The sequence below is a fragment of the Astatotilapia calliptera genome, chromosome 23, assembly GCF_900246225.1.
Source record: "Astatotilapia calliptera chromosome 23, fAstCal1.2, whole genome shotgun sequence".
Lineage (NCBI taxonomy): Eukaryota > Metazoa > Chordata > Actinopteri > Cichliformes > Cichlidae > Astatotilapia > Astatotilapia calliptera.
In genome coordinates, this window is record NC_039323.1 from 34,640,162 (window position 1) to 34,652,400 (window position 12,239).

At 40.7% G+C, this 12,239-nt stretch overlaps 1 protein-coding gene and 1 long non-coding RNA gene across 3 annotated transcripts; both read left to right on the plus strand.

Annotated features, from left to right (window-relative positions):
• Positions 1–598: 598 nt before the first annotated feature.
• On the plus strand, positions 599–1,823 carry LOC113016449 (uncharacterized). The gene is made up of 2 exons (XR_003271248.1): positions 599–1,015; positions 1,504–1,823. It is a non-coding gene; the product is annotated as an uncharacterized LOC113016449 (long non-coding RNA).
• An 8,227-nt stretch (positions 1,824–10,050) lies between these two features.
• Positions 10,051–11,743, plus strand: LOC113016363 (protein LSM14 homolog B-like). Of its 2 annotated transcripts, XM_026159148.1 has the most exons (2): positions 10,051–11,203; positions 11,366–11,743. In XM_026159148.1, the coding sequence occupies exons 1-2, from the start codon at positions 10,489–10,491 to the stop codon at positions 11,626–11,628; spliced, it is 978 nt and encodes a 325-aa protein (XP_026014933.1). In that variant the 5' UTR covers positions 10,051–10,488; the 3' UTR covers positions 11,629–11,743. The 2 variants fall into 2 exon arrangements, with proteins under 2 accessions (XP_026014933.1, XP_026014932.1); XM_026159147.1 differs by having other exon boundaries at positions 10,052–11,740.
• The last annotated feature ends 496 nt before the right edge of the window (positions 11,744–12,239 follow it).

The following is a 12,239-nucleotide window of genomic DNA, read 5'->3' on the forward strand; positions in this document are numbered from 1 at the left end:
GTATTTTAAGTGGTTTTGAGCAATAGTAGTTCAGAATCAGAATCAGAATACTTTATTGATCCCTGGGGGAAATTATTTTTTGTTACAGTGCTCCATTTTAAACCAACATTAAGACAAGACAGACAATACGCTAACTAAGAATAGTACAATATATACATATACATACATACATACATACATAAGTCACTCATAAATAAATAGTTGGAAAAGAAACGTGTAGTTGTAGCAGCAAACAGTGTGTTAAGTGGATGCGTTGTACAAGTTAAGGCTTTTTGAAGAACTTTCAAAGTTTTTTTCTTTCCAGTCTTTGTACCTGAACATTTTAAGGAAGGTTTTGTATGTGTGTGTGTGTCTCTGTGTTAGGAGCCTTTTTTTTTATGATTCATAGGTCAGTATTAAGTGGCCTAACTCCTAAGGTGATTCAGAAAGAGCTATTTACTGGAAATCATAGTTCATCAGTTTCCACCGACACAGTGGAAAACTGTTAGTCAGGTGTAGCCCAGATGGAAAAAAATCATACTTATTCTCTTTACATTAACTGTCCACATCAACAAGCGTCGTATTTCCTATGACCATTGAATGCACCTCTCAGTGAGGGCACCTAGCTCAGCAACCAATCAGAGCCTACCCAGGCCGCATTGACCCTGTCAGCCAGGAAGTGAAGTGGAGGTGCATGGTGCTCCCGGGTTTTTTCTCATCTCAGCAAGAGGAGTGGAGGCATCTACTACTCAAACCGAGAAATCCACGGACAAAAGAGAGGAAAACTCAGGATTGAGAGGAAGGAAAGCCAGCGCACTTACCTGCTGGAAGTCCAGAGTCGAGTGGCTGGATGAAGGAGAGAGGCAACGTTGATAAGACGAGTGTTATTCTGATGGAAAAAACTTGTAGAGACTTACCGTCGCGATCATGCTAATGCTAGCTCGGTGTCTCACAGGCTAACCACTCACCTTTCATCCGGAGAGCTGCTGCAATTCCAACGCCAGTGTGTGTTGGGCTTTTGTGAAACAGAGCAACGGTGAGCAACATGTTCTTAGCTGCTCTAAAGCTAATTTTTGTCAGTTCACTGTGAGTTTAAAGTAATCTAGAGGGTAATTTTTAGTGCATTTCTCTCTCACGAATAGGCCTATAGTGTGGAGAAATTAAGCACACTGCTTTAATGCCTCTGAACTGAACTCACATGTATATTTTGTTGCTTATTTGCACATAGTTCTGAATTTGTTATGGTGTATTGTATTTTGAGTGTCAATGGTTACTTACCATAAGTATTGTTTAATTAATGTTTACATGAATAGAGAAATATTTGAGCAACTTAGATGTTTAGTTCTCATATTTGATATGCTTGAAAATTGAATGTTGTACAATAGAACTGTGAGATTTGATAAGATTTAAGATGTTGATGCAATGAATATGAGGTGATGCAATATTTTGATTTTGTATTTTAACCTTAAACAGTGCATCTGAAACAGACTGATTAGAATGTACATTTTATGACCTGGATTATAGGTCAGGTTTTTTGGAGAGGACGGAAAAGTCCAAGGACCAGGACGATATTCTGGTTGTGATAGATGGCGAGCCAACCACTTTGAGGACGATCTACCCCAAAGAAGATACACACCACACACTCATACATTCCAGTTACATTCACAAGGACCTTTGAAGTTGGCTATCGCCAGCTTAACTCTAAATTCTTAAAGGGCCCCAACGAGTACTTTTATTTTGTTGAGTGTGCACACTATTTATTTTATTTTATACTTTATCTGTACAAATTGGACAAATACCTGTTATACTTTGTAACAATACAAGAGTGGCTACTCAAAAGTTAACATTGTGTCCAGGTCATTATTGCTGCTCAATACTTTGGCTCCATACGAATTTGGTGTCTTCTGATTCTGGCCAGGGTCTTATTACGAGCCCAAGTAATTATTGCGCTGTAATTCACCTTTATACCTTAAAGTTGGTTACACATGGATTGGCCTCCAAAGAGTCTGGTCACACCAAATACTGACTTTCAAGTTTGTTAGAATTGCACAAACTCTCTTTTTGCCTTACAATACTGTATTTGCATTAACTGTCAAATAAATTGTTCAATAAATTGCTGCACTTTCCCTCCTTATTTGTGTATCAAAATATAAAGAAATCAGATGTAACTTTAGACTTTGTGCGTTATGCATGCATACATTCGCAAATGTAGAATATAGTTTGTGGCAGTATGTAGTAGTCAGTTAGCATTTCCCTGCTGTAAGCGTCACTCCATGCTGATTAAAACAAACACCTCTAATTATCTGGAAATTGTATTTGAACTGGTACAGAGATGGAACACGATGACAAACAGGCAGGAGAAACAAAAAAGCTTTAGTGTACAAACGAAATCTTTGCAAGCAACTTTGGCATTCAGCATGACAACAGGCAAAAAAACACCCAAAACAGTGCCAAATCAGTATACAAACCTAAAACAAAGCAGTTCCATTAATAGCGCTTGTCAGATACTTTCTATTTCAAGAGCAAGTTCTAGACCCCACGCAAAGGTGTCTAGGGACAAAATTGGACACATCCTCTCCTAGGTGTTGAGCAAACTACTGATGCTAACATTTTGTGAAGCTCGACTGACACATGCACGTACACACATATACAAGCGCACCCCCTGTGGGATGGCAGGCTGGAAGGGCTTATCCAATCTGTCAGTGTGCTGCCAGCATGCTCTACTCTCCCTCCGCTTCATGACCTGCACGCAAAGAGGCATTTACCCAATAATCTCACTGTAACACTTTTCTATGTCATATACTAAAAAGAGTTCAAAGGTTTCAGTGTGCTTATTTTTTTATTTTATGCTTTATTGATTGACTTTTTGTAGTAAATAGTGAAATAAGCATATTAAATAAAGAAAAAGGTATTTCTATTGTAAGTAAAGGGTGTGAATCAAATCAAATCACTTTTATTGTCACATCACATGTGCAGGTACATTGGTACAGCACATGTGAGTGAAATTCTTGTGTGCGAGCTTCATAAGCAACAGAGTTGTGCAAAATACAATAATGTAAACAAGCAAAATACAAGAATCGCTACATCTGAAACTAATAAATATATGTACAATATATAATAGTATATGCATTTCTGGATGTGTATACTAAATATTTTTCTATGTGTGCGTGTGTGTGTGTGTGTACACATATTTTACAAATTAAATAGAGTAAACAATAAATAAAATATATAAAAATATACAGAGTTGAGACATGTGCAAAACAGTGGCATTACTGTACAGTATGGAGTGCATAATGTTAAAGTTCCAGTAGTGAAGCTGAGGTGTCTATGACGTGTTCAGCAGTCTGATGGCCTGGTGGAAGAAGCTGTCTCTCAGTCTGAATATCTTTATTCATACACCAAATACTATTTCCAATTCCAGTTAAACATATATATTACACACAGTTGAATGTAATAAGTTACTGAGTGATGCAGTGCATATTCAAAATGGACTTCCCTCTCTACTGCCTGCTGGAAATGGGGTGTCTCCATAATTATGAGGCTGGAGGACAACCTGCTGGTTAATCGGGTTTTCTCCTGAACCACCAAGCCTGAATAAATTGCTCATGAGGCCATACCTGTCGAGGATACTTAACCTCCATTTTGTCCTGGGCACCATTTGCTTCTAAAGTTATAAAGGGCCCTTCATACATTTGTCTCTGTTTTTTTTTTTTTGTAGCAAAGGCCTGACTCACTGGATTCTCATTTCACACTAATTTAACATAATTCCACAGTGAAACACACAAATATAGCTTGTCATCTATTTGCATTACATGGTGGTCTGCTTTATCAGTTTTTTATTATTTTTTTCACAGATTTTCTATTAAAATGCTTGGGCAGCTACTCAAAACAATACCAAAGTGTCATTCATATTTTATTAGCTTGAGAACCCAAATTTCACACATGCTCTTCTACTTCTATAATGCACGGAAAGACACACACACATTAATATGGCTTAGGTAAGAAATTTAGATGGTTTTGCAGTGTTTTGTTTTATCATGGTTTATCTTTTACTCGACCATGCAAGGGCGACAAATTTTAAAAGACAGATAAATTTAGTAGGACTTCATTAGAATAAAGACAGCCCCATCCACACCATAGATACTCCTAGTGATTTTGTAGTAAAGAACATACATCTACGTGTTATGAGCTTATGAGAAAAAAAAGTCTTTCATGACACAAAAGAAGATATTGGCAAGAAAGTGTGAGGGTTCTGCAGGAAGCTGCATCCTGACACTGAATACAGTGTGATGCAAGTGCTAATATTTCGGTTTTAGTCCACTAAAATTGTTTTGGGCTAAAGTATTTTGAGAGCATGCAAATATATAAGAGAGGAATAGGGGAAATTCATTAAACTGTGAGTGTCATTATTTTGTTTGAAACAATTAGCTTGCTAGAAAGCTAATGTTAGCTATGCTTTGCCAAGCTAACTTTCCTAATAGCTAAATTCATTAGCTTACCAAACTAATTGTCCACAGTTGGTTTATCAACACCATACTTCAGACAAAGAACTGTATATTAAGATGTTCATATCCTCTGTGATGTCAGCTATTGAATTTGGAGTTCACATATTGAAGCTTTTCTGTCAACGTTTTAGCTGCCATGGTAGGTCTTTGGAGCCTAAAGCTATCATGTCATACAAGGCAGAGAGTGCTAGATAATGAGCCATTACTAGATGTAGCACAGCAAAGGTTTTTATATTGTCTCTAGTAAATTAAATGGTTTCATGTAGAAGAAATATTTGACTGCAAAACTGGTTAAATTTGAAACAACAGAGATTATTACACTTCATGTGAAATACATAACATGTGCATTGAGCTATAAATGATTGCAGCCTGTTGCTGCGATTACTGCCAGATGAATTCAGACATTGACTGTGAGTGTCTATTGTAGCGACACAAACAAACATATTATTTTAAGTGGTGTCAATAAGCCAACCATTGCTTCTTGTGTTCCGCATGCTCAATTTAGTCATGTTTCCACAAAAAAAAAAAAATCCTGCAGGGCATGTGCTTATTACATGTGCTTATGTATGAATACTGATGTACTTTTCCTTTTGAGATGCTATGATGATGAGTTTGATTAATACGCATTCTGAAAGAAAACTTGTTCTCTGTCTGCCAAATGTAAGCCTTTGCTCCCAGGAGCTGCCTTCCATTAGCATATAATATAATTTCTCCTCCATGCTTCTTTTGATATGCCACTTAGTCTACCAAAAGACTTCTTGCTGGTTTCGTTTCAAAGGGAACTCTGAAAGTTAAGTCAAAATTCATTTGCAGTCAAAGTTCATTTGCAATCTGGTGCCCAAGGAAGCAGCATACCAATGTAAACTCACCATGTATCTTAATTTGTATGTAAATATAAACAGCAAAAGCTTCCAAATTTCAATTTTCACATCTGTGTCTATGCTGCATGATTCTAAATTATCATTGGGTCTATAATATTTTTTGGGGAACTTTTTTTGATACAACTTTCAAGTAACCCTTAAAGCCTATTAAAGCAGCTTTACTTTGTAATCACATTTTCATCAATGGCACCTTCAAAGAGATGCTGGTCTGTGATCACAACACCTACATGAGAATCTGCAGTTACTTTCAACTAATTATAATCACTTTTGTTTTCATATCTCCTTTAATCAACTTTGGTTACAAGAACGTCTGTGATGGTGTGGATGGACTTGGTCTGATGAATTGAGAAATGCACTCTTAGAAAATAGAGTAATCCACCCAAAAAGCTTCAAGGTAATGTTGTACCTTCTACTCAGGGTACTTTCTTACTTTTCTGTGGTTTTACCACACAAACCTTAACCTTGAACCTTGAACCTTGAACATGGTAAAAAATGTAACATTCCAAAAATACTATTTTTTTTAAGTCAAAATTATAATCATTATAATAAATTTGGACAGTTTTTTAAGCCCACATTTAAACGAATAAGAAAATAGTTGTAACTTTAAGTATCAGGAAATTCTGATTTTATTAAAAACAGCTGTGAACGTTTGGCAACTTTATGTACACGGAGAGCACAAGTATCACTAATTTTGCATCAATTTCAGTTTATTGTGGCTTCATTAACCTTCCAGAGTACCAGCACAGCACAAACAGTTTCACTGGTGTGTAGCTTTTAGTTTTTGTTCCATTGTTATTTGTAATTACTGGCTCCCATGTGGTTTATAACTTACACCCTTTTTAAGCTTGTTTTTTCACTTTTATTATTTTTTTTAGTTGTTATGTATTTCTAATGTTTTACTGATTGCTGTTACGGTATTAAATGTGCTGCATAATTCCTTCATGTGGATTTCTGTTTTTACCTCCATCCTGCGCCATAGTATCCCTCTCTTTGGATTTGTGTATATGATATAGCTCTTCTCTCTCAGTTTTTATCATGTATTGTTCAAGCCTCTCTTTTGTTTCCAAATCACCGTAGTCTCTCCAGTTGACTTCCTTGTTTGTGATTTGTTCTTATTTTTGACCTTGTTAGTCTAATAGGCTTCCTGCCATCACTGTGCTGTTTGTTGTTATTTTTCAGCAGTGATTAAAATGTGTCTTTGACTACCTGCCAGCCCGCCTTGGATTCTTCTCAGCATTTCAGTTTTTTCCTATTAACGCTATCACCAGCACGACAGTTTGTGCATGCAGGTGTTCAAAGACCTGGAAGCGTTCCTTGGATATTTTACATTAAAGCTTATTTAATACAAATGTAGCTAACTACAGCGACAGGGCCTTGGTGTCTCTTGAATTTCAGCTCCATTAATAAATAACAAGTTCTTTAATAAGCTTTAAAATGCATATTAAAATAACCTAGTCAAAGGAATAGAAAACATAGCCAACACTCATACAGATTGTGTATCCAGAAAACAACTAACAGGTAAAAGTGTCTCTGAAGTGATGTAATTGTAGACGTGTCTGTTGTCAGCTTCTGTGATGATGTAATGGATGCAGATATGTTAACAGCATGCTGTCTCAAGGTGAAAAATTGCATACTGTCCATATTTTCCTGGCAATCTGCATTTTAAAAGACCAAAGAGTGTGATGCAATATGAGGTGACTGATGGTGTACATGCAAGGGAGAAAAAAGGATTAAAAAAAAAAAAGATCTGCATACTGTAAGTATGCCTGTGTGTTTCTCTTCATGAATTGTGTGTGTGAGAATGAGCAGAGACACATGCAGACACATCCGGTACCGACTCACTTCCTCTGTGCAGTCGTATATATTAAGAAGCAGCCCAGACGGAGATCAAAAAGCAGGATCAGCAGAGTTGATCTCCATTTGACTGTTTCATATTCCGTTTCATCCTCCTCCCCCAACCGCATTCCTCCCTGCTTCCCGCAGACCTGCTCCTTTGCTGTGATCTGAAGACTGTGGCCATGGGAACTCCCCGGGTCTGCTTTGATCATGATTTTTGTTCGTTTTCATGAGTGCGATCAATGGAGATATGAGACCGGACCAGAGCTGACGGGGAGGGACAGCTCTCTGCGTGTCTTGATCAATAAGTTCATGTCATAGTTCCTGGGAGTTTGACTCATTTCCAGTTTCATCATATCTGGAGGTGGCAGAATTATACTACAATAAAGGGAACTTTTGATTTTCTGGAGGTGTCTGCACAAGTCTTCATCTTCTCAGCTAGTGACAGTTTAAAGGTTCAAAAGAATGCGTGGGTAACAATTTACTCGCTGCCTAAAATTGCCATTTTCTTTTAATGTAATCAACATGGCCACTACCCCAATTGAGTCGTTTGACAAATGATTGAAAGGTGAATTGAAAGCACAGTAGAAAATTTAAGCGTGACAGAGCTTTTCATTGCTTGGCTTCAGCTTTTCATTGCTTGGCTTCAGCTAAAGACAAATGGCAACCACTTTTAATTTTTCAAAGAAGGAAACAAAGTCATCAACTGCTTCCCTTCTTTTACATGAGAAGAATGAGGCGTTCAACTAAACATGACATGGAAAACTTTAATGTGATTAACAATAAATAGAAAAAAGTGATGGTGTTTATCCGGGGGGCAAAGCATATTAAGGCCTGGCCTGTATTGTATAGCGCTTTTCTAGTCCCTAAGGACTCCAAAGCGCTTTACACATCCAGTCATCCACCCGTGTGAATGGGTGGGGCGCACTGACAGAAGCGAGGCTGCCGGACACTGGCGCCACCGGGCCCTCTGACCACCACCAGTAGGCAACGGGTGAAGTGTCTCGCCCAAGGACATCACGACCGAGACTGTCCAAGCCGGGGCTCGCACCGGCAACCTTCCGATTATAAGGCGAACTCCCAACTCTTGAGCCACGATATTATAATTTGCTGTTGTGGGTGTCAGTTTAACTCAGCTGGTTGAGCAGATGTCTGTATACTGCAAGGCTCAAAGTCCATGTCTTCCTCACTTTCTTGTCTATTCTACACTGCTCACTATCCCCGACAAGGCAGAGCACTCTCTGGGCAATTTTTACATTTTAAAGAATTGCATGGCATTTTCTATATATACATTCATTTTGTTTTGCTTGTTGTTTTTAGGGCAGTAAAATATTTTCTCTGTTTAAAAACCATTGTAATATATTTAATTTTGAGTATAAATATTTTGTTTATTACATTTTATTTATGTGTAAAGTTCATTTCATTTTTTCGTAAAATCCATCAAAGTGCTTGATGATAAAAAAAAAAACTTAGTTCCGTCTTCCAAAAATAAATAATACTGTACTTAACGTCCGGATGACAGTCACCTGGGAGTGCTGTTTGGAACCCCGTTGACTCGGTCACAGAGTTGTGTGTTGTGTCATTGTAGTGCAGGCTGGAGTATTCACGTGTACCTCTAGCCTTGCCATGTAAATAATTGTAAATAAGTTAACCAGTGGCGGTCACTTTTTTGTTCCTTTGCTGTATAACTTTCACTGTCGCAGCCTAGTAGGCGTGAGAAGCCGTTTTCTTTTGTTGAACAAGTTTTCTCCTGTTTTTCGTTAGATAGTTAGGTAAGTGACTTGTCTTTTGTTTTGGCTTCTTTTTATTTTGGTGTAGGGAAGACTAGGGATTGTTTTATAGGGAGTTTTGTTTATTGTTTTGGCATTGCTCACTGCTGATGAAAATAAATGGCTGCTTAAATACTTAAAAAAGGTGTCGTTGTTGGGGTTTGTGCGTGGGTGGGAAGTGAGTGGGGCAACTATTTGTTACGTTTATTTACTTGCCGGGACCAGAACGTAACATATTGGGGGCTCGTCTCTTTTGTGTTCTTTTTGTGGCTTGTTTTCTTGGTTGGCGGTTTTTTCTTGTGTGGGGTGTGTGTGTGTGTGTGTTAGGATGGAGTTTAAGTTGGAGGACTTCACTCTGAGCCCGTCTGCGGAGAAGTTGGACAGGTGTAAAAAGGCTGACCTCTTGCTTGTGGCTGAATTCTTTGATGTGACTGTGCCGTTGACTGCGAAGAAGAAAGAGCTTAGGGAGCTCCTGTGTGTCCAGTTGACGGACAGGGGGTTGTTTGGTGAGCCGGGTCCTGCAGGGGGGTTGAGCTGGGGGCTGTTGCTGGTGTTTCTGCCCCACTGAAAAATCTCCCTTTTCCACCTAGCCTTTCTGTGGAGGAGCTGCGGTTAACGCTGCGCATTAAGGAGGTGGAGCTAAAGAAACAGCAGTTGGAGGTGGACGCTATGCACTTGAGGATCAGGGCTCTGGAGGTAGAGAGGGGAGCCTCTGTGTCTGCCAGTCCTCCTGTGCCTCGGTTAGCCCCGCAGTCACCATCCCCGCAGGTACCCTCCCCGGAGTCATCATCCCCGCAGTCGCCATCTCCGCAGCCACCGGCCCCGATGCCAGGTGGTGGCTTTGATGTGAGTAAACACATCAAAATGGTGCCGGCGTTTCGGGAAACTGAGGTGGATTCGTATTTCACAGTGTTTGAACGTATCGCAGGTGCGCTGCACTGGCCAAAGGATGTGTGGTCTCTTTTACTCCAATGTAGATTGGTGGGGAAAGCTCAAGAGGTATGCACCGCTCTTTCTCTGGAGGACAGTTTTGACTATGATACGGTGAAGGCTGCTGTCCTGCGCACTTACGAGCTTGTGCCAGAGGCTTACAGGCAGAGATTTAGGGATGGGAAAAAATCCGCCAACCAGACCTATGTGGAGTTTGCCAGAGAAAAGAAAACTCTGTTTGATAAGTGGTGTCATGCTACAGAAGTAAAAACCTTGGAAGACCTGCGTGAGTTGGTGACGTTAGAAGAGTTTAAAAATCAACTACCAGACACTGTGGTAACCTACTTAAACGAACAGAAGGTTACGACTCTCGCCGCTGCTGCTATACGGGCTGATGAGTTTGTGTTGACACATAAAGTGGTGTTTTCGGCTCCTGCTCACAGTTTTCCGTCTTCCGGTGGCCCGCCCCGATGGTCTCCAAGGGGCACCCGCCGTGCCATCCCCTCATCCGTTGAGAACCGCGTGTGTTTTTTTTGCCATGAGCAGGGACACCTTATTGCGGTTTGCCCTGCTCTGAAGAGAAAAGAAATGACCAGGGAGGGTACATCTCCTTCCCCAATAAACCTTCTACAGACAAACTCTCCTACTTGGGGGGAGGTGATGGCACCCGAAAATGATAAAGTAGATAAGGAGTTTAAGCCGTTTGTGTCAAACGGCTTTGTTTCCTTGATAGGAGAAGATCGGCGGACTCCTGTCAGTATTTTGCGAGACACTGGTGCGAAACAGTCGCTCATTCGTGAGGGGGTCTTACCGTTTTCAGCTCAATCCTGTTGTGGGGCGGATGTGTTAGCCTGGGGAGTTAGGATGTGTGTAATACGGGTTCCTTTACACTTGGTGCAGCTTTCGTCTCAGTTTTTGTCTGGTGAGGTTAAGCTTGGGGTGCGACCCCAGTTACCGGTTGCAGGTATTGACATCATCTTGGGAAACGATCTAGCTGGCGGCACAGTTTTTCCGTCGCCAGAAGTAGTCGATATACCACTTACAGATAACAGTGGTTTCGATCGTGCCACATCAAAGGCTGTTCAAACCGTCAGTGTAAAGATATTTAGGCAGAGGAGAGGTGCGAGTGGATCCCAGCAACAGCAGCAGCAGAATAGGAGGCAGCCCAAGGGGACGAGAAGAACAAATATTCAAACCACAAGGGTCGCTGAAGCCACCATGCAATCAGACCCAAGTAGATTCACTTTTCAGGACAGTCAGCAGCAAAATGCTGAAACCAGGCCACCTGCTAGAAAAAGACAAGGACCTCGACGGCATAGGGACCGCAGAAGAGGCCAGCTGATGGTGGCTAATGCTCCATCTCCCACCCTTAAATTTGACACAGACTTTGATTTTGATTCCTCCAACGCGCAATTCATTAAGGAGGCGCTTGAGAAGAAGTTACAGGAGGGGCTGAATCTAAAAGATGGGAATTCTGAGGGAAGGGAAAAGGAGGGGTTGCAGCTGAGTTCAGGGGAGGATCATTTTGGTCCAAAGTGCTACTATGACAAAGCAAAGTTTTTCTTTGACAACATCTCATCTGATAATGGGCTCAGACTGACGTGGGCAGGGGAGCGAAAGCGCAATCTGGAGACTTTTGGTGTCCCTGGGCGGTTCCTGAGGGGCCAAGGATTCAGAGGTGGACGCCAGTGTTTTGGGGGCGGGTGCAGTGCTCGTGCAGGAGGATGAAAATGGCATTGACCACCCAGTCTGTTTCTTTTCTAGAACATTTCTAAAACAGCAACCAGCGCCTCATGCGTTGGTCCTTACTCCTACAGGATTTCAACATTGAGATCCGATATATAAGAGCTTAGAGAATAATATGGCTGATGCCCTCTCTAGGTCGTAAATCAAACATCTTTGTGTGGGGTTGGATGTTTGATTTTTTTTGGGTGGGGGAAACTGTTATGACCCAGTGATGTGTTTGTTGGTGTTGTGCCTCCCACCGGAGGATGGTGGCGGTATTTTCCCTTTTTTCTCTCCTAGGAGGTGGACACCTGGGCGTGGCTGCTAGGTATCTGGGTGGAGTCTCTACACACCTTCCGACTGGATAATTGATGGACCACCTCCAGTACTTAACGTCCGGATGACAGTCACCTGGGAGTGCTGTTTGGAACCCCGTTGACTCGGTCACAGAGTTGTGTGTTGTGTCATTGTAGTGCAGGCTGGAGTATTCACGTGTACCTCTAGCCTTGCCATGTAAATAATTGTAAATAAGTTAACCAGTGGCGGTCACTTTTTTGTTCCTTTGCTGTATAACTTCAGGAACATTGAACATATTTTCAAAATGTTATGTATTT

What these genes read in the sequence shown, in the direction of transcription:
- LOC113016363 (XM_026159147.1), top strand. Translation starts at nt 10,489, where the DNA reads ATGACCAGGGAGGGTACATCTCCTTCCCCAATAAACCTTCTACAGACA.